Raw genomic sequence first — 22594 nt, forward strand, 5'->3', positions numbered from 1 at the left:
ATTGTTTGCAGATCTGTTCTTAAAAATAAAATATGAGAGGCTGCCTAAGGGAACAATAGAGAGCCCCAACATAACGCATAAGGTTTCAGAAACTAACCTGTGCAACTGATGATAAGCCAGTCACAGACCAGAGGAGTTCTTTGTTTGCTGGAAGCCACTAATAGCAGCCTCTGGATAAATTCCATAATCCATATATTAAGCTTCCATTTCAACTTGGTGATGGCAAAAATGTTTGTCAGCAGAGAAAATCTCCACAACAAATTACAAGATTGCACATACAGAAGTACATCAAATAATGTTATTTTGGCAATTACCTGGCTGATGACCTATAGTTCCCTACAAATTTATCTCCATAAAAGTGCTAAATCGACCACAAAGTATTTCAAAGCCCCTTTTATGTACCCATAGTTAGATACAAAGCCCTGGCAGTGTCCTTATATGCACCACAGAGCTGTCAAAATTTACCCATATGAACACAGTATGTCTTCCTGTACATGTCTGCAGTCCTTCAAACACTACTACATTTCTGCCAACTTTGTGCATGCTAATATCTCATACTGGAGCCATACTGGAGCCCATTGGCTGTATATGGATAGTGCAGTACCAGGGCAGGAGCATGAGCACTACTGCATATATGTTTGCCACACCTAGACCTGCATCTTTGTAGATTGTAAACTCTATTGTTGTAGATTGTAAGCTTTTGGACAGGGCTCTCTTCACCTCTTGTATCGGTTATTGATTGCTTTATATGTTACTCTGTATGTCCAATGTATGTAACTCACGTATTGTACAGCGCTGCGGAATATGTTGGCGCTTTATAAATAAATGTTGATAATAATAATAATCTGTATTAATTCTGGATCCATAAGTAACCAAAGGAATAAGCATACCTTCTAGCATTCAAGAATTGAAAATGTTGTAGGCAACACCCAAATTCACTCATGATTCTGATTTACCCAAAACTCAGTAAGTGCCCCAGTAAGGCACAAAACGCGTTAGGCTTTATATGTCCTAATAAAAATTAATATATTTTTAATTTCACTTTGCTGCTGCTGTGACTTTTTGATTTTTTCGATTATTCTCACTTAATCTGCTATTTGAATGACTACCCAAAACTCTGCCTACTTTGGCAAAAGCCCCACCCTTAAGAAAGGGTGACTTAAGAAATGAGATCTACCTCATTTAAATAGGGTTAAGTGGGAGGTATGATATAGTCACAGATATGTCAAAGACTGAATAAAGGATGCAAAGGCTCTTCAGTGCTGTGTCTCCCTGTTGTAGATAGCTTATCTGTATAATGCACAATTACAGTAGGCAGTGCTATATTTATCAGCTGCCAGCCCTACCAGTGCCCAGCCCCGGGGTAGCTCTGGTCTGGTTTAGTGCCTTAAATATAAAGTTAAAAGGTGGAGGACTAGGTGTTCCACCTATTTTGGCAAATGTTAACTCTGGTTCACTGATATATATAATCTGATCACACATTTACTTTTATCATTCTGCCAGGACTATACCAGGATCTACTGGTTGTTTGCTGTGGGCTACTGAACTGCAGCATATGTTGTCTATTTTGCTTAACAACCCCTAAGTGCTTTACAGAACCTTTAAGGTGTAAGCTAGGTCTGCCATTAGAAAACATAGAGCAGTAGATCTTTTTGAGAGTCGCCCTGATGTAAGACCTCCTCACCCAGTCACACAAGTTTATTTTTTTAACCACTGACATACACTAAAGTTATTGAATTGATTTTCAGACCAATATTTGGTCAGGACCCTCATTAACCTAGAACACCAGGGCTGTCAGACTGGAGGCCTGTGAGTCTGATGTGGCTTTCCAATAGATTTTTATGGTGTGTCCAATTGTTTTATGACATGTAATATTCCGGCCCCCAAAATATGAAAAAAGGGATAATTTGCTAATGTCATAAAAAGTCTTGAACAGTACTGTTACACAACAAGGTTTTGGATGTATGAAAGTCACCCTGCTGAGGTTTCAAGAATATCTAAGTAACCTACATGCAGTGCTTCCAGGAGGAGCAAGTATGTATTTATCCTTTCTACCATCCTAATCAACCTATAAGTTAAACCTATTCCAAAAGACTGCTTTAGGCCTGCTCACAGATTGGGAATGTCTGAACTACAAAGAAGCTGTAAGGGTAAAGACAAACTACATTGAATTTTCCTGTTGAGAAGAAGCAAGGTCGGGCCATTGTAAGAGCAATGATTTACTATTTGGAAGACCAGAGTGTCCATATGTTTACAATAATGTGGGATAACGAAGCAACTAATACAATGCAAGATAGTCTTCAGTACCCCAATAATAAATAGAAACTACAGTTTTACTGCTTAGATAAATACAATATAATCCATTTATTTGATACAACTTAACCATATAATAACATAAGTAGGCTTTTGTCAGTAAGTGCTGAACATGGAAATAGAAGACTGTGCAGCAGGCTATGGGAAGAAGCAGTGGGAAGGGTAGAGTAGAAAATGTAAAGCTTTCCATTGCCATCATTATCTCAGTGGCAGCCCCTAGGCTACTGTCAGGACCAGCTATCAGGACATGATGGCTATTTGATGGCAATATCCTTTACACTCTACCCTCCTTTCTATTTTACTGCAAAGTAAAATACTTTCCTCCCCATAAAAGTCCTGAGGGTTCATTTATGTCCACAAGTGCAATTGCGCTCCCCCATATTTCCCCCACCATAACTTGCACATTATACCCCTTTCATTAAAGGTACTTGAGCCAAAATGCTCCTTGCACTTCTGGATAGTTGTGCTTGGTGCCGCTTAGTCCTTCCTGCCTTCTGTGCCCATTGACACAGGGGGAACCCAGGAGCTTACGTCACCTCCTCACCAGGCGGTACCTCCTCCAGGGTTCTTTTCACCCAATGATAATAGGTGCAGCACACTGGTGCCTAAAGAATTGGGTGCAGGCATCACTCGCATGTCAAACAAAGGAAATTATGGCAGACAGACTAGTTGTTTCCAATTTGCAAGAATTGCCTGGCAGTTGCGTAAATATTGGTGAATTGGATGCAATTGCTACCCAAATGAAGTTGGAATCCTTGGAAAAAAAATCTTCATTGTTGGGAAAAGCTTGGACAATGCAGAGATGCTTGTATGATAGGTCATGCCCAGGACTCAAGGGTTCGCACTTGTTCTGGCCCTGACTGCACTTGTGGATGTAAATAAGCCCTCTGATCTAATTTGTACAGTAACTAAATGGTTCTTTAAAAAAATAATAAATGCCCCTAGCTCAGGGGTGGGCAAACTACGGCCCGTGGGCCACATCCGGCCCCTTGGCCTTTTTAATCTGGCCCGCCGACGACGCCAAGTCTCATCACGCGAGACTTGGTGTCATTGGCGTGCCGGAAATAAAGAGACGAAGGGGGCGTAACGCTGGCCTGGCCCGGTCCGGCCCGGGGGTGAGTAAATGTGGCCCGTGAGCCAAAAAGTTTGCCCACCCCTGCCCTAGCTTCTGGACATAATTGGATATTTATTGTTGAGATTCTAATGATTAGTAATAAACCTATCTTTCATATATGGTGCTCATTCAGATGTTTCCGCAGCTTTAAAGACAGGCAAATCTGTTCAGACGCGGAGAGGGCCACTGTACTGTGAAGCAGAGAGATGTGCTGCATGTTGCAGCTGTGCTGTATATACACACACACACACATACACACACACATACACATACACACACACATACACACACACACACATACATACACACATACACACACCCACATACACGCATACATACACACACACATACACACACCCACATACACACACCCACATACACACATACATAACACTGGGTGAGCATTGGCATAAGCTGAAAGCTCATCTCAGAGCTCACTTGCTCTGTAACATAAATTTGTCATGCACTGTGTGCTTTTAATTCAGTTTCATTTGGAAATTGCTCAGACACCATGCAGTTGCACTTCATAGTGTTTTATGGGGCCTTCAGATATGGAACATTTTGTATGGCTGGAACAGTTGCCATGGCAACCAAGAACCTGCAAGCCCCTTATCGGTTACCCAAACCTTTTTTTTTTTTTTTCATTTTTTGGATGTTACATTTCTCTGCAGTTATTAGAAGGAAATGAAAGTAAATAACAAATTTAGAACATTTGAAAAAAACAAAAAAAAAATGAGCTTAATTTTACAGGGGTGGGTCATAAAAAGCAGTACCAGGTTGGAGTATAAGCTCAACACAAGGGTGCCAGCTGAGTTGGCTTCTGCTACTTTGAGTGAAGAGTCTCATATTCAAGGACAGAAATGGTTTTTTAATCCTTTTACAGTTCTTCTATTGTAATAAATGAGAAAGCCTAGCTACCACACAACTTACACAAGATACACTGTTTTCCCTTTTGCTCCCTCAAGCATGTAATCTAATAACAGGCACAAAGATTGCTTAAGGTATGGAGACCCATACAACCCAATAGCTGGAAGGATGGGGGTCCCTAAAGTACATAAAACAGATGGTCCGTATGCACTTCTCCAGCTGTTAAACTGCAACTCTCTCCATCATTCTGATCGGGGGCAGGGCATCTGCCTTACATTAGATCCAGCACTGAGGCTAAAAGGGATCATATCACCAACTGTTCATGGCTCCAGCTACCTTATAAGTTAATGCCCAGCCTATACTGTGGTAAAATACACCACCCTACACAGGCATCATTGGTGGTGACAAACTTTGCTGCTGGAAAAAGCAAGGCACCAGCCCTCGTTGGCTGCAGGGCCTGAACTAGGGGTAGGCAGCAGCCTAGAGCGCAAAAGGGGAGACTTCTTTTTCTAAAAAAATATCACAGGACTGATTTAGCCATTACCAAACCTTAAAGGAACAGTATCACCAAAAAAAAAGTTTTTTAAAGTAATTGAAATATAATGAACTGTTACCCTGTGGTGATAAAATCAGTGTGTTTGCTTCAGGAACACTACTATAGTTTATATAAATAAGCTGCTGTGTAACCGTGGAAGAAGACATTTAAGCTGAAAAAAAGGTGAATAGGCACTGGTTACATTGCAGGTAACAGATAAAACACCATTGTATTCTACAGAGTTTATCTGTTATTTGCTATGTAACTTGTGCATTTTCTTATTTTAAATGCCTGCCCCCATGGCTACACACCAGGGTATTTATATAAACTATAGTAGTCTTTCTGAAGCAAACACACAACGTTTACCAGTGCAGTCCAACAGTACATTATAGTTTAATTACTTTGATACATTTTTATTTTTTGGTGTTACTGTTCCTTTAAGCTAAGCTATACAGGACTTAAATGCCGTCATGCTAATATGGATGTAAATGTTGTACGTGTTGACGCCATCCATTAAAGTTAATGGCATTCCAACACTCCCCTTGTATAGTTGCACTGAACACTGTTGTGCCTGTGATACCTAGGAATGCTGCTGCCATTAGGCGAGTTGAGAAACTTGCCTCAGGTAGCAGTGCCTAGCAAGTTACAATGGCAGCAAAAAGCCACTCCTGGTATCCTAAAGAGCCAAAATTCTGATTTTGAAATTCAAATTTTGGCTCTTCTAGTGCAGCGAGTGCTATTGTCTCTGCACTAGTGATGCGGCCCCATGATTTTGGCTGCCTTAGGTGACTAGGACCCCTGAGGCGACGCTGGTCAGGTATTTAGTGTTGAATCATGTGCAAGTGTGTTGGCACTGTTTTTGGCACTGTTTTTGGCACTGATATGTGGGGTGGGAGTAGGGGTGGAGCAGGGGTACGCTGCAATGCATGTTTCGATGCAATGGGTAGATGAGTCGAAAGGTATGTACAATGGTGGGGAGGGGGTGCGCAACAGGGGGCCTCATTGTAGGGGATGGACCCTTGTTCTCAAATTGCAGGTGGGTACTCCTTGTTGGCAGTGTTACACTTCGGTGCACCCCAGTATTGTTGATATACACACCAGTTAATTAATTAATGAAACCCGTTATTGGCAGTACCTTGGAAATATTATACCAATTTCTGTATTCCAAATTTAAAGGACATGTAAGTTACAGCTTCTTCAGAACAGGCCCATGTGTCCTGCATCATGTGTTATTTGATAACTGTAAAACTCTTGTGAATTAGTTGCACTTGTAGCTGTGGGAGACGCTCACATTGCCCATGCTTGGTGTAAATGAATGTTACCACAGCTACTGTCACACCTCCAGTGTAATTGCACCATGCTTTACACAGGGTAGAGGGTACCAATAAGCAACCCGCAGCAGGGGTTCTGGTCTCAGCCAGCATCAATTCACTTCCCACTACCCAGTGAGAATAAGACTTACACATTCTAGTCAATAGACTGCCTGGTCCCCATGACTAATCCTGCCATAAAAGGAAAACTGGTTAATTCAAGAAATGCAATGTATGTACACTCATGTGTATTGACCATATAGACCAAATATACGCCTATATGGTAAATTAAAAATACAGAAGAGCTGAGGGGTGGGAAACATGGGCCTGATGATGAGGCAGGACTGAGGGCAGCACTGGGCCTTAATACAGCCCTATGTGTACCATCAATCTAATTATCTTCCTTGTAAGGACAAATATGGAGTAACTTCAATTTCCCAATTTATCTCAAAAAATAACAAAAAACTAATTTTTAGTGATGAAAACATAGTCAAACAGTATGTTCAGCCAAAACCCTACTCACTGAACTCATGTTGAATCAGGGAGTATATACTGTCCCATTAAAAATAAATTTGTTAGTTTTCTTCCCTCTCATATAAGATTTAGGTTAATGTTTTACTAACATAAAAGCATTCCAAAAATGATGTGAAATAATTGACTTTTGTTAAACTAGAAAAAACGGTGTAATATTTGTTGTTGCAGCACAGCTATGTTCTTGCTAACCTGTGAGTGCGCACACAAATGCTAAGGCCAGCAAGAATTTTGTGTGAATTTTTGCATCTATTCTGTCCTGAGCACACCGTTTTTAAAGATGCACTCACAAGTTTAAAATGTGCACACAAAATACAGTTATCCAAATACGGTTATTACTTGTATCCATATCTGTAAGCCCATTATCCAGAAAGCTCCAAATTACGGAAAGGCCATCTCCCATAGACTCCATTGTAATCAAATAATTTACATTTTTAAAACTGATTTCCTTTTTCTCTGTAATAATAAAACAGTACCTTGTACTTGATCCCAACTAAGATATAATTAATCCCTATCAGAGGCAAAACAATCGTATTGGGTTTAATTAATTGTTAACTGATTTTCTAGTAGACTTAAGGGATCTTTCCATAAATTGGATCTCCATACCCTACCTGTAAAACTCCAGGCCCTGAGCATTCTGGATAACAGGTCCCATACCTGTCATTTTCTGTGCACATACTGTAGCTGAGAAGCAATTAGAGGGAACATTGGCACATAGCTAATGCTCTAATAAACATGAGAGTGATTGACAGGCTAGTTAGCATGATGGAAGCTAAAATAATTGTGCATGCATTTGTTTGTGTTTCCATCTCTTGTTGAAGATGACAGCCTGTAGTTGATTTGATGGATGGTAGCTGAGTTGAGAAAATGTCCTAAAGCACTCTCCATGCTGCCACCATAAGAACCGTATAGCGCTCATGATTCACCTATATTTGCATGTTAATTTGATGTGTAGCTCACTGAACCTCTTCTCATTTTGCAGTTTTGCACAGATTTAATCATCAGTGAAATGCATGAACAGTCCATTAGCACACATGTCACTGGTAGAGCTCTCTGTGTTGAAACTGCTTGTAAAAAGTACATTGTACGGAGAACCCCTTTAGAGTTCTTCTCAATAGCACTTAGCAGTTAGTCAAGGTACATTAATCCTTTCTTGAGTCCTGAGAAGCCTCATCTATGTGTAACTCAGATAATGTAGAGAAACATTCTTCCTCTGTTATAGTCAATGTTGTTTAAGAAGAGAAAAAGTAGCATTCTCCACATTGAATGTATAATAACTGGGGCAGTGCAAAAGGTGCATCAGGGCAAAAACAGTGATGCATTTATACAATGAAAAAATGCCCAGTGTACTGTGTGTTTTTTTCATAGTTATTTTGCCCTTTTGCTTTATTCTTATCCCAGTCTAGAGCTGAATTCTTCAATTGCAGTGGGCTGCAACATCTATGGGGGCAACTATAACAAAATAGTGAAGTCTCTGTAACCCTTGGACATGCTAAGTGCCCTACAATGATAGGCTTCCTGTCAGACAACTTTCAGGCCTGGTCTAGAGGACAGATAAAAAGGAGTCAATAATATATTTATTGGTTATCTCTGTGAATTCAAGGAACATTTAACTGATAACCCAGCCCTAGCCATAAGGGGGGAAGTTCTGTACTACCCTTTGGCCAACTTACATCATTTCACCAGTAGAGTTTTTTGCTACACATTTGGTAGGTGTTGATTCCCAAATCTTCCTAAATCTTCCTAAACCTTTATTTTTCTCTGCCTATGATGGAGGATCAAATGTTTTAAATCCTTATATTATGGAATTTGCATTCTCTATCATGATGCAAAATGCATTTGTCAATGGAAAACCTTATAAATCACAGTTATAATAAACAGCTACTGAGGTAACAAGTATCACATGACCAGTGTGGCAAAACACTCTGTACAAATAAAAACCATCATGTAAGTACAATTTACATTCATGTTTAATCTGTTGATCTGTTATTATTTACCTGTATATTCTATCTATTCATATTAGCGGCTATAATCCAATTTTTCATGGACTCCAGCAGAACAGTGGTTATATTGTCATGATGAGTGGTAGACTGCCTGCTCATCTTTTAATTGTGTGTGCAGTATTGATCAGATATTATTGCTGCACCATTGTTTTCATCAGCAAAAAAAAGATATATAAATTTGTATTGTAATTAAAATGTAGTATTGATCAAGGTAATGTCCTTCTATATTCTTGATTGTCCTCCTTCATGAGTTACAATAGATAATCAATATATGGAATATTTATCTTTCCTCCCCCACCAATCCTATTGTAACCCCAGTGTCCGGTAAAAGAAATCTAACACTAAATATATATGTTGTATGGAATCTGAGAAAAGTATGATTTCACCAGGTATGTCCATGAACCCCTGTGGGTCCTTGTACTCAACAAAGAGAATAATAAAAATCACTTATTATAATGAGATAACTCATTATAGACTGGTACTTAGGAGAATAGGTTCAGTGAAACCTTCTACACTGATTTAAAGTTTTCTCGCATTTTAAAGCATTTTTTTGCGGTCCCAACAATTCATAATGAATTTCAATAGCTGCTTTTCCCTGACTTTTCCTGCTGCAGTGCTTAACCTTTGTCATTAACACAGTAAGGGCTCTGGCACATGGGACAAATCTGCTGTGTCTCGGGAGACTAATCTCCTAGAAATGCCATACCACCGGCGAAAATGTAAATCGCCGGTGGGATGGCATACGCCATCTCAAGGCAACTTGCACAATTTCACTGAAATCGCGCTGCCGCGTATACCATTCCACCGGTGATTTACATTTTCGCCGGTGGGATGGCAATCCGGGGAGATTAGTCGCCCGCGAACAGGGAGTTTTGTCGCGGGCGACTAATCTCCCCGTGTGCCAGAGCCCTAAATCTTGTATTCCAAAGTAAAACACTCCTGTGCTTAACTGAGCACGTAGCCTAGTGTGTGTATCAGCTAGCACCTAGAAACTTGATAGTCCTCTCTTTCCGCAACCTCACCCTCTATGTAATTATGTAGCTAATGAGCTGGGCTTTTTTATCCCTGATTATGGGCTCACAATCGAAATGTTGTAGAGCTACTTCAGCTGATTAAAATTAGATTTCTGCTTTTTTGGGAGATGATTGGCTCATGCGATATCGCAGAGAAACTTGATGAAAAGCAGATTATTTGTTGTATTACCACTTATCAATTGTTTCAGCCAACAGCCAAAGTTTTCTATAGGGCTAACATGGAACAGCAGTGAAGTCCAAATTGCTTCCTGCAATGAATTAATACTGCTTGAGCCATGAAACTGCTAGATGCAGAAGATAATATATTGTTCTCCCTTGTGAAGAGGACTTTGAGCATTTGGTCTGCTTTGGGCTTTGTTTGCTTTCCTGGGGATGATGTACATATTATCTGGAAAGGTTGAATCATATGAGGACAGAAAGAACATGCATTCATGTAGGGCTATACAGTATACTAGCAAAGGTAACTGTTGGTGGAATGGGGCATGCTCTGATGCTGGGACAGGAGTGTGTAGGACAGAGAAGTACCAACTATTGCTAAAGGCAATAAATACTGTTTATGCTTCTTCTGCCTGTTCTGTGCTACATAGTAATGCTGCATAGTGGACCAGCTGGTGCTAAAACCACAGCATGGAGTGCTCATTAACCATCACAGTCATGCCCGGGAGATGAAGTGAAGTAGTGGCAGTACTGTAGAAAAGGAATTGGGCCTGGTGCTGGGAGAGAATGTGCTAAATTAATTAATAATTTGACATCAGTAGGATGTCTTCAGAATCAGAACTGCAGGAAGATTGGAACGGGGAGGGGAGAGCTATTTTCTCCTTCCAGGTCATGTGACTGTAAATTAAAGTTATACGTGCGTTACATCACCACCTTCATTACTTATGCCTTAGTAAAATAGATGCTTACTGTGAATATTTCAATAATTATCCTGTCATATAGATATAAGAAAAAAATGGTATTTGGCTCACATACATTCATTTCTGAGGGACACTTGTTCTTGTTGTAGTACAGAAGGCTTAAACCGAAAATTGTCCTTCGATAACCAAAAACAAGTTAATCTCAGCAAAGCTTTGGGGTATGATTAAATACAACTATGAGAACTTGCCTGCCCAGTTTTTAAATGTTCTCAGATCACCTCTTGCTTCATATGGTGCTATGGGATTGGGTGAAAGCTGAAATAAAATACATACATTTTAGTATTCAAAAAGGTACACAGTATGAGACTTTTAATTACAGGTTCATATTTGTACTAGGAAAGATTTTTGAAGGTTTGTTACAAGATCACATTTAATATCATGTTTTTTGTAATAAAAGTAGCAATTACCATGGTGGTGCGGAGGACAAAACTCTCTCGATTGCAGTGATTAAAGAGGAGCTATCACTGGAATAAATATATATATATATCAAATTGTTGTGGATATGTAATAGCTGATTCGCTGTAGTTTTTATTACTTATTTAAAATATATTTCATATTTTAATTTACTCCCCTATTAAATAATAGGTTGATACACTGATAAACTATTTAATAAATGAAAACAGATTTATTGAACATACACAGTAGGTGTATCTTTATAATAGATGGTTCCCTTTTATCTCTTTATTTTTATATAATTTACAATGGCAATACAATTCTGAATATCTCATTTACAATGGCAATCCAGTCCTGTATATATATTCACAGTGAACAATGTAAAAAATATAAATGAATATAGTGCTATTTTTTATTTTGTCTTGAGGACCATGTACAGATAGTAGTTGCCAACAGTTTTATTCAGCTGTTTATGCAGGTATAGAAATTAGCAGGGTCAGACTGGGGGGTGCAGGGCCCACCCAGGCTACTGCCTCAGGGGCCCCTGCACCCCCCAGTGGGCCCCACCATGACATTCACACCTTCCGCAGGGGCCCCCACCACCCGTCCGACCCCTCCCCCTCAGGGGAGCCCGGGGCCCACCGGGGTTTTTCCCGGTGCCCCGGTGACCCAGTCCGACTCTGGAAAGTAATGTTTTTATGATCTGCTATTTACAAAAAGAGGTCATGTGACATTGTAAGGGTTCAGAGAAGAGTAGTTATATTAGTAAAGCCACATGATTCAGGACTTTGGCTTTGGTTTTAAGTAGCTGTGGTATGTATACTGTTTAGTATCACTAATCAAAACTGGAGCCAACACGATGCTTTAACCTACTGTGCATTAACTATTAGATAGCATTAGACAGATATATCCTAATTTTCTACTCCCTAAGTTTAGCTTGCCTACATAACCCAGCACACAACAGACATACATGTCATGTTTCAGACATAAGAAGAAGTTGAAAGATGACTTGCTCCTGGGAAGAGCTTTACAACGATACCTGATGAAGGGCCATGCCCCTAAAAGACTATCAGTTTTTCTTGCACATTATTGTAATCTGTATGTTGTAAGCTTGTATGATATTGTATGATTATGTGAGTGACTAGTCCATGCCACCAGGTTTTACCATGCAGCAGTAAGCAGGAGAAGGAAAGTCATTTTGGCATTTTACTGTCAATAGATTTGCCACATAGTGCCACCTAGAACACAATATTTATTCTGCAGAAAGCTTTATTATACCTGAGTTAAGAGCCCTAGAAGCTTTCTCTGATTGCAGCTGCCATTTTAGCTTGGTGTTCATAGCTTCCTGCTTCCAGCTCTAGCCTTAAGGGTGGCAGGAGTGAGTTTTATGAATTCTTATGGGAAGGGGGTGTAGGAGAGGATTTTTCTGAGAGAGGAAGTCAGATACCCTAAGAACATGTTTACAAAAAAAAGGAAACAAGAAATCCTGTGTTTCTTTTGATAGAGGACTCAGTGCAGGATTAGTGTAAATGCTTATGGCTGTATTTACATAGACCTTTCTGATAAAGCTTACTTAGCTTTAGAGTATTCAGTTCCCACAAATATAGAGGCTTCAGCTATTGTGCAATGGTTTTGGCAAAAGCATTAATACAATTAGAAAAGGTGAGGGACTGGTTAAAGATATCCCCAGGCAGCATGTCAAATTAATAGGGTCAATAGTCATGCCACAAATAGTGATGGCGAGGGAGAAAAAGGGCTGGATTTGGGTGGGAGCTCTGTTTTAGCTATGTTGAATTTGAGGTAGTGTTAGTTCATGCAGGAGGAGATAGCTAGGAGGCAATATGGGTATGAATGTCAGTGGTTCTTAGCTATGGTTTAAGATGGCCACAGGCAAGAAGCTATTGCCATCTAATATATATTGCTTTTAAATTAGATTTATACTTAGAGTAATTGACTGGTAATATGCTTCATTTATAAGTGAACGTTTCTTTTGGTGAGATAAATAAAAATCTAGATAGAATAGAAATCCAGCATTTCTGCTAATGGTTTAACACCTATACAGTAAATGCATTACATTCATACATGAGACCTTAGAATATAAATAAAAGACAAGTAAACATGCTTCCAAACTCTTTGTTTAGAAAAACAATTCCATGATGCTTTTTTAATTTACTTAACAAAGTACTTGGTGTGTCATACTGTGTTTGCTAATCCTTCCATGCATCCTTGTTTGTACTGTAGCTTAAAGGAGAACTCCACCCAAACACAACTTAAGCTTTTTGAAAAGTAAATATAATTTCAAGCAACTGTGCAATATACAACAAGTTAAAAAAGAAGCCTTTCATGAGTTTTAATGTAATAATATCGTTGAAACAGTTATCAAAGCCTGGCCCCCTGTTCTCTTGCTTGACTCAAAAAAGACTCAAAAAATAAAAACAATAATGGCAGTTGACTGTCCTCAGCATCAATAAGTAAAGTAACATCAGAGTGCAATGCATTGTGGGTTAAGTAGTTACTGCATGCTGTCTGTAAGCTGTGGAGAAGGTGTTACAATTTGTAACATCAAGTTTTTAGTCCCTTCTCCCCTGCCAAAGAGAAGAACTGTTTTTCAGATAGATTTCAACATATAAAAATTGTATTTATATTATTATTATAAATTGTATATATTTGAAGGAACAGATTACAGTGGTATGTAAATTAGGGGTTTGGTGTTGTGTGGGGCTCTTTTACAAATTTTGGTTTGGAAGTCAGAGTTCCCCTTTAAATGTTACTTATATTAAGGATGCTGCTTGCCACAGTACATGTAACACTGACATACCTGGGGATCCTAGAAAGGCACAGGGCAATCTTTGAAAGGAGGTTAATAAATATATACACTGTATACCCACACTTGAGGTTCTTAATCTCTAACCTTTATTGATTGCCTCTTGATACATACTCAAAAGATCCTTTATCATATAGCATGGAACAAAGATCTTAATACCATCATTACAGAAGAAAACTGGTCCCAAATATGGAAATCCATGGTTGCTCAAGAAACATTTCATTATTAGAAACCTTATATTTCATATTTAGATGCTGTAGCCAAACCGGCTCTGTGATGCATATCTGGTGGGACTGCTCAAATGCCAAAAGATTTTGGTCTAGAATTTATAATATAACACAAAAAAATAAACTTAAAGAAAGATGCACAGAATGCTTTATTGAATATTAAGATACCCAATGTTAATAATTACACTAGGTTATTGATAATTTTATTCTCTTGGCAGCCAAAATAACAATTTCATAATTCTGGAAATAAACCCACATTCCCATTTTTCATTTCAAAGAAAAAACTAATTTGGATTATGTTCAATGATAAACTGACCAGCATACATATAGACAAGCATGAGGAAGTCATGAAAATACAGAGACCCTGGTACACCTACTCTTTTCCGAATGTAGGGATTTCATCTACTTTTCACTTTAGATCAACCTTTTGAAATAAAAGCCAACAAGTAACGTACAAGTTTAATGGAAATATTATTAACGTCTTATATATCAGATCATAAGTCTAACACAGTTTTGACTTCAGTATGGTATAAACTTTCAAGTTATCCTCATAATTGTCCACTTTGTTTCTCCATTTGCTTGGCCCTACTGCCCACTTGAAATAAGAACGACTTCTTCTTTTCTCTTTCCTCCTTTCCTTTTTTATTAGGATATCTACTGTTCATTATACAATTGTTTTAATTTAATATCTGCTTTGTAAAAGTTAAAATGCAAATAAAAATAATTGAAAAGAAAAATACATACTGTACATGATATATAGGTCAGGTAACTCCAAGGTGAATTGCCCCATCCTTTAGAATTTTCTGCAGGTGGTACACCATCTCATATAATAATGGGAATAAATAATAGTTTTGGCTATAAATAAAGAGAACAGTTGATTTTTTAGTAGTTAACCTGTGGGTCTACAGACTAACGCGAGCCTTCTGATTGGGCGCAGCTCTATAAAGAGCTAATAAATTAGTGATGCCACAATACTGACTTTGCTGTCTAGTCCTGCTAGCCTTGGATTGGTTGGATACCCAAGTGTTAGAAATAAATACATTTGATTTATGTTACTATTGAACTAATGTGTTATTAAATATATTAGGCCTTTACATGGCTACACATTTTTTTCTAAATGCTTATATACTGTTTGTACCTATATATTGCTACATCATCTCGATAAGATATAGATGAATATCTATATTATAAAGAGTATATCTTGTAATACTGCTCAGTAATGTGCAAAGACTTTCTGCACTTGACAGCATTTTCTCACCTTGAGAATGCCAAAGGCTGTTTTCCTACTACTCAGTACAGTAAGTGACACATTCTTTTTTATATGTTATTTTTTTCTTATTTGCTTCTAACATTCTCTCTCTTTTTTCAGTTTCCTTTGTCTTGTCCAGAATGGCAGCCTGTGGAGGAAACATAAAGAATAAAGTCACAGTTAATAAGACCGTATGGGACTTTCTTAACAAGGAGACCCCTTCCAAACTTACAAGACTTTGGGAAGAAAACAGAGTGAGGATACTGATTGATGGTGAAACATCTGAAATCTATGTTCTACGACTATCCCCTGAAAGTCATGTTCCAGCAAATGCGCTTTATTTAGCCAGAAAGGCACTGAAATCCCTTCTTAAGGAGACTGAGAAGGAGTTGAAGAAATCATATAAACAGCACCAGTTGACTGGATGTATGGCTTATGGTGATAAGAATAGTGAACATGCAACAGAGCTGCACCTTCGAGGAACATATTCCAGGGGGGCACAGAGCACTGGTGGCAAAGGACTTCCTGGGTGTGCAGGAGGGGGGGCTAGCAGCAGTCATAGCAGCTCTCGAGATCATAGAAGGGAAGACCCAGAGGACGATCGAGAGAACCAATGTCCCATTTGTCTGGGTGAGATTCAGAACATAAAGACACTGGAGAAGTGCCAACACTCGTTCTGTGAGGATTGTATTACCCGGGCACTGCAGGTGAAGAAGGCATGTCCAATGTGTGGCCGTTTCTATGGGCAATTGGTGGGTAACCAGCCAGAAAATGGTAGAATGTTGGTATCCAAGGACTCCGGTCTGCTGTTGCCTGGTTATGAGAAATATGGGACCATTATTATCCAGTATGTCTTCCCACCAGGCATTCAAGGGGTAAGATATGGTATATATTGTAGTACCACCAACTATTACAACAAAAATCATTATTAGACTACTTTCTACTTTACATCTATTTTTACATAACTGTATATTAATCCATGTATCTATTTAAATATTAAATAATTAAATCTACTTTACTGAAATGGGTTACATTTAGAATTTAAGTTATGCTTTCTATAGACAAGACAATATTAAATATAAATTCTGTAGATAAAAGCACTTATGGCAAAACCTTTTTGCGCCTGGTACACTAACCTGCGGGTTGCAGCCTGCAGGCTTTTGTGCTCCAGTATAAGATGCAAAGTTCTGTACCTTTTCCATGAATACAGTACTGTCTGCAGTTTTCAGTGCTATATTTATGAGAGATCTGTGATGGCCTATGGACATCCCCAAGCTATTCAAACACAAAAGCTAGGGGTTATGCATTCAGTATGTAGAAAACATTAGGTAATCTGTGGTCCTGTCTTCACGTATTGCCTTTTGATTGCTGCCATTAATACAGAATACTAATTCAAGCAGCTGTTTGCAGGCACCTTAGAATATTGTTGTGTATCTACGTGACCACAGGCCTAGGTGCAGAACTTACACCTGCTCCCCTACCTAGAATGTACACACACCTCCTGCCCTTCTGGTATGTACACCAGTGTAGCATATCAGTTGCTCATAATAGAACACGTTTGTAGCATTCCCAACCAAATAGATATGCCAAATGATAGGACAGGCATTTTTCATCAGCCTGAGAGGACATCTCACATTGTACTGCAAAGTAAAACTGATCAACCTACTTGCTCAAAAGTATATATATCATCAGTTCTTACATGTATTTCTAGTATAAAATGAGACATGTTTATTGCAGCACTAGGCAGTTGGAAAATGTTAACGAATAAATCAGCAACATGAGAAATTAATTATTTAGAGTTTGTATCTGTGTATATCATGTTGAGGGTCTTTACTAAACTCACTGGGACATCTAATAAGGAAACCAGCTCATCAACCATCAATCAACAGCATTAGAGATAATTTGGTGTGGCAGTAACAAAGCTGACCTCTAACAAGCATATTTTCAAATAAGTAATCAGGGAATACACACGGGGGACTTTGTCTCACTGAATCACAGAATGTCGTACATACCCCTGTACTTGTCTGCGGCAGAGATGAGAATGGATGTCAGGGTCTTTGCTGGCCGTGCTGGATTTAGTATGTCAGAAATCTTGTTGTGCTTCATTGCCAGCGTATGAACCATTGTTTTGCAACACCACTGTATATTGGCTGATGTTCCTGCGGTCTGCTACTCAGGCAATCGAAGAAAAAGATTAGTGTGAAATAGCTGCCTGCAGGGACAGTCCGGCTCCACTCACACAGTAGATATACAGCAAAAAAGGCATTAAATTACTTTAAGGAGAGCGGCCAGTGCTGAATACAAAGGCAAAATGTTTTAGAACATCTAAAGGCACTGTCATTTTGCTTATCAGCCTACACCTGTTCTGATTTGAATAAGTGTGGTAATTGTTTAAAGGTTTCACGATTCATCAAATCTTCTCAACAATGAAATGGAGGCAAAGCTGAAAATGTTCATTTTAATTCCGTAAGAAAAAATTATACAGGCTTGTGTCAGAATTCCAGCCACAATCATCTGATTTTTTTTTAAAATGAAGGTTTCTTTTAGATTTGTTACCTACTTGCCCTTCACTTACAAAGCATACGTTCTGGAAAATGTATTAGGCCTGATTTACTTTACAGCTGGGAATTCCCCCAACCACAGGCAGTACCAGAAAGATTTATATCAATGACAAGATCTTCAGAAAACAAAGTCACAAGCATGAAATTGCTTTTAGCTGGAATGCTGATGTTAAAAAAAACTTTTCCAGTCATTCTCATGAACACTGACACATATGTGCTCTCTTTAGCGTATGTTTATGGGCATAATTGCGCAAGCTGTAGGTATCACCATTCAGGAGAAATTTGTGTTGGTTCCAATTTCACATAATAAAATCATTCATGAAGGCACTGCCTAGAATTACTGGCTGGATGTTTACAGTTTGTTGCAACATTCTCATTAGTTGGGAATAGTAACTCACACCAAATGTCTGTTTGTTCATTGCACCATTTAAGGGACCATAACTCTGTTGGAGCTGTTTGTAATCATTTCTCTTTCAGGCGCTTCCAAAATTTCACTTTTAAGAATTGGTGCCTTCTTTGTAAGTTGTCATCTTAGATTTCTAGGGCAAATCATTAAGTTAAGATGGAATATTGCATGCCAATGAATAACCATAGAGTTACACGAGCCAGCCAGAGGCCAAAGACCAGGGCAATTCAAACTTGGGTGGGCAACCTACTGATCATGTGTTCAAACATATTTTAGAGCTCATTGACAATGGAGGGGGCAAGGTGCAAAAAAATTATACAAAGAGCTATGTTTTAACCGCACGCTTCCTTGTGGTTCGCCTTATTGTGCTCCTGAAATGGACCGCAGAGAGCTGCGCCTCACTCATTGTCTAAGTTTTTAGCAATGCAGGGTACATCAGAAGCAGAATGTATAATAAAGTAGTAGAATTCTTAATTAATCAGATGAAAAAGTGGGACTGGCCAGACCGGGGATTACTTTGACATACAAAGTTGATAGTAAGTACAGGTATAGGACCTATTATCCAGAATGCTCAGGACCAAGGGTATTCCGGATAAGGGTTCTTTCCATAATTTGGATCTTCATACCTTAAGTCTACTAAAAATCAATAAAACATTAAATAAGCCCAATAGAATTTTTTGCATCCAGTAAGGATTAATTATTGTTGGGATCAAATACAAAGCACTGTTTTATTTTTAAATAGAAAAAAGAAATCAATTTTAAAAATCTGAATTATTAAAATGGAGTCTATGGGAGACAGGCTTACCATAATTCGGATCCCATACCTGTACCTTAAAAAAAAATACACACACACACAATAAGCATTTTGTGCCTCCCTATTGTTAATTTTATCTGTAAATGTATAGAGAAAGCTAGCACAGAACCAAAAAAAAAAAAACACCTTGCCTAGTGGTGGGAGAGGCCCTGGCCAGTAGATCTTTGTCCATTAATTGGCTAATGTAACTAAACATGTATGTGTGCTCTTGGCTTGATCCCAGGAGGCGGCCCTTAATTCTTAAAGGTGCAATTTTCTATTTAGGGTTACCCAATAGGACATACTGATAAAAAGTATATTTTTATGAAAATGATTTATTTAGATGAAGCAGGGTTTTACATATGAGCTGTCTTATGCAATATATTTTATAGAGACCTACATTGTTCGGGAGATATGGTAATATAGGTTCTTTTTATGTCCTGTTAATGAATAATGCTAACACATGATGGAATCTATAATTCCATATAAAAATTAGATCCCCTTTTCTGTCTGACGGACTGTGAGCAGCATAGAATGAATTTACCAATATATCATTTCTTTTCTGCAGTCAGAGCACCCCAACCCTGGAGTAAGGTATCCGGGAACAACACGTGTGGCTTACTTGCCTGATTGCCCTGAGGGAAACAAAGTTCTAACGCTATTTAAGAAAGCCTTTGACCAACGTCTGACCTTTACCATTGGGACTTCAATGACTACAGGGAGGCCCAATGTCATAACGTGGAATGATATTCACCACAAAACTAACTGCACAGGAGGACCACAGCTGTAAGAACCCTTTGGATCCATCACTAATTCCCTCTGCCTGTCATGTTAGCAACTGATCCAAATTTTTTAAAAAATTGTTGCAAAAAAAAAAAAAAAAAAAAACAAACATTTTTTTTTAGCTGAAGACAAATGTAGATACTATTATCTAAGGTGTTAATATACAGTGAAACCTCAATTTTACATCCCCTGATATTAAGTTTTCCTGTATTTTACATCATTGTACACATAGTAAACTTCCCTGATTTTACATTTTCCCGAATTTTGCACCATTATTTTCTGGTCCTCTTAAAAAAAACGTAAAAACATGACCAGCACACCAGGTCACATAAATATCTTCTTTTAATTCACCATGTGATCCAATACATGAATAAAAAGAAGATATTGATGTGACCTGGTGTGCTGGTCCTTCTTATAGGTATTTACATACAGTATTTTGACCTAGCACCCACTTATTGCACTGCTTTAGAGTACTGACACGCAATGCGACTATATATTTATATATATATATATATATATAGCAAGAGAATGAGCTGCACGCACCAGGACTTGGCAAAAATATAATAAGTTTATTTAAGAAAAGAGATCCAACGTTTCGAGCACTAACTGTGCTCTTCCTCAGGGTTTTTTCCCTGAGGAAGAGCACAGTTAGTGCTCGAAACGTTGGATCTCTTTTCTTAAATAAACTTATTATATTTTTGCCAAGTCCTGGTGTGTGCAGCTCATTCTCTTGCTTTATATTTTTTTTTTGCTAGCACCCTGGGCATTTGAATCTCAATAGGGTGTGCTCTGTTTGTTCTTGTTATATATATATGTTTATATATACAATGTTGGCTGGGGAGCCTGGGGACCACCAGGTCTGTCACTTTAGGGACCCCGACCTCCCCTCCCCCTGCGCACCCTGTGTTCCTCTTACTTGTGGCCATTATTATGTACAGGGGAGGAGTGCCCAAAGTTTCTCGCTCAGAGAAGGCCTGGGTTGATAAGAACATTATCGTTGAGAACATTATTGGTCATTTGTCTAACAGTTTGGGATAAGGATCAGCCAAAGTTATGGAGTCACTGATTTGTTCACCTGCACTGCACTGTTGTGTAAATATACAAGAGGCCATTATAGCAAATTTGCCATTGGTTGAAATGCTTAATTTCAAAGATAATGTAATTCGTCTCAAATGTTTTTATGATCTGCACAACTAGCAAGAAACATGAGAAAATGTGTATGGTAGATGATAGATAATTGAGTATTGGAAGCAATATATCCAACAAAGAAAATCATCTTGGTGATGCATATTTTAATAAGTGAACATATGTTCAAGTCTATTTATGTCATTGTTTAGGAATGGGAGTAAAGGGCCATCTTGTAAGCACGCAGTGAAGGATACTAAGAATAACCTTGCATACATATTTATGACAGCTTTATATTTTCTTTTGTCTTGTGCTTTTAGATTTGGATACCCAGACCCAACCTACCTGCTGAGAGTCCAGGAGGAGCTCCGAGCAAAAGGTATCACAGCTGACTGAGAGGGAACTGTTCTTCACAGGACTAGAAGAGGAATGTTGAATAAGGAAATTGTGTGTGTTCTGTTAATTGGCTCAAACAGACAATTATTCTTGTGGAAAAACTGCTTCTTTTTTTTCTCCATCCTCCTATCATCCTAGCTTTTTTTCCAATCTGTTTGACTACAGAAAATGGACAAATGTCAAAAGCAGATCTGGAACCTTGGGGAACACTGAAACGTGACACTCTACTACCATGTTGAACATGGATGCTTACTATTTGGGTTTACCTTAATGGTGAATCAGTTTAAGATACCATGAACAATGGTGTGCCAATACTGAACATTTTACAGTGGAAGAGACACATAGAGAATCACTGACTAATTGCCTGTAGCAGTCTTGCTTCATAGCTGGTTATCTATTAGTGCTCATTCTGATTCGCCTATAGTGTTTGGTTAGAGTTCTGAAAAGAATAACACCAGTCTGTGGGATTTGCAGTGCATTATGATTTCTTCAGTTAAAAAATGGTTTAATAAACTTGGAGTTGCAACATCTTTTGGGTCTTGTAGTTTAAAAGCCATTAGAAAGGCTCAACATGTTCGCTGTTGCAGTACATTCTGGATCTTGTAGCCCTGATACCTACAGTATGTTACAGTATTGCAATATTGGATTTTGTGCTTCTTGCACCTTTATAAGGGCCCAGTGTATTAGATGCTGCAATGCAGTTTCAGTTTGGTATCCATGGTTCCTTTTATGATCAGTATGATTATTGTTAGTATTACTGTATAATAAAGACATTTTGCTCAGGTATTCCACAGGATACCACTTAAGACAAATCATAAATCATGTGGGTTATATAGTAATTTGGGCAATAGTCTCTTGTCCAGAATCCCAAAGCGTTGTGTAATGTGCTAGACCCGGCAAAGATTTCTGCTAATTGATTGCTATGAGGAACTGGCCAAGATAGTATATTACCATGTTATCCTTATGGGGTCAATTAATAACACAGGCAGTTTTCTCCTTTCCAGTATCCCAGGCAGAGGTTTACTATCATTATTCTTGCAGCTCTAGACCTTTGATTTCAAACTTTATCTTGCAGACAAATGTGTGTTTTTTAGTTACCTCTCCTTTGCACTCTTGTTTTTGTGGAACATCTCTATATGTAATTATTTAGTATGTGACATAGCTCTCTAGTTCTTAGACTGGAAATGTTTTGATATGTGTACTAGTAATGTTA

General features: G+C 38.5%; 1 protein-coding gene across 3 annotated transcripts in view; it reads left to right on the forward strand.

Annotated features, from left to right (window-relative positions):
* dtx3 (deltex 3, E3 ubiquitin ligase) overlaps positions 1 to 21912 on the forward strand; it is a 42956-nt gene extending 21044 nt beyond the window's left edge. For 2 of the 3 annotated variants that reach the window (XM_018091070.2, XM_018091069.2), the window contains 3 exons: positions 15438 to 16192; positions 19646 to 19863; positions 21306 to 21912. In XM_018091070.2, coding sequence (XP_017946559.1) covers positions 15438 to 16192; positions 19646 to 19863; positions 21306 to 21381 — 1049 coding nt within the window. In that variant the 3' untranslated portion in view covers positions 21382 to 21912. The remainder of the gene's footprint in view (positions 1 to 15437; positions 16193 to 19645; positions 19864 to 21305) is intronic. The other variant, NM_001123467.1, reaches the window with a different exon arrangement.
* Positions 21913 to 22594: the final 682 nt, after the last annotated feature.

The sequence above is a fragment of the Xenopus tropicalis genome, chromosome 2 (genome assembly GCF_000004195.4).
Source record: "Xenopus tropicalis strain Nigerian chromosome 2, UCB_Xtro_10.0, whole genome shotgun sequence".
NCBI lineage: Eukaryota > Metazoa > Chordata > Amphibia > Anura > Pipidae > Xenopus > Xenopus tropicalis.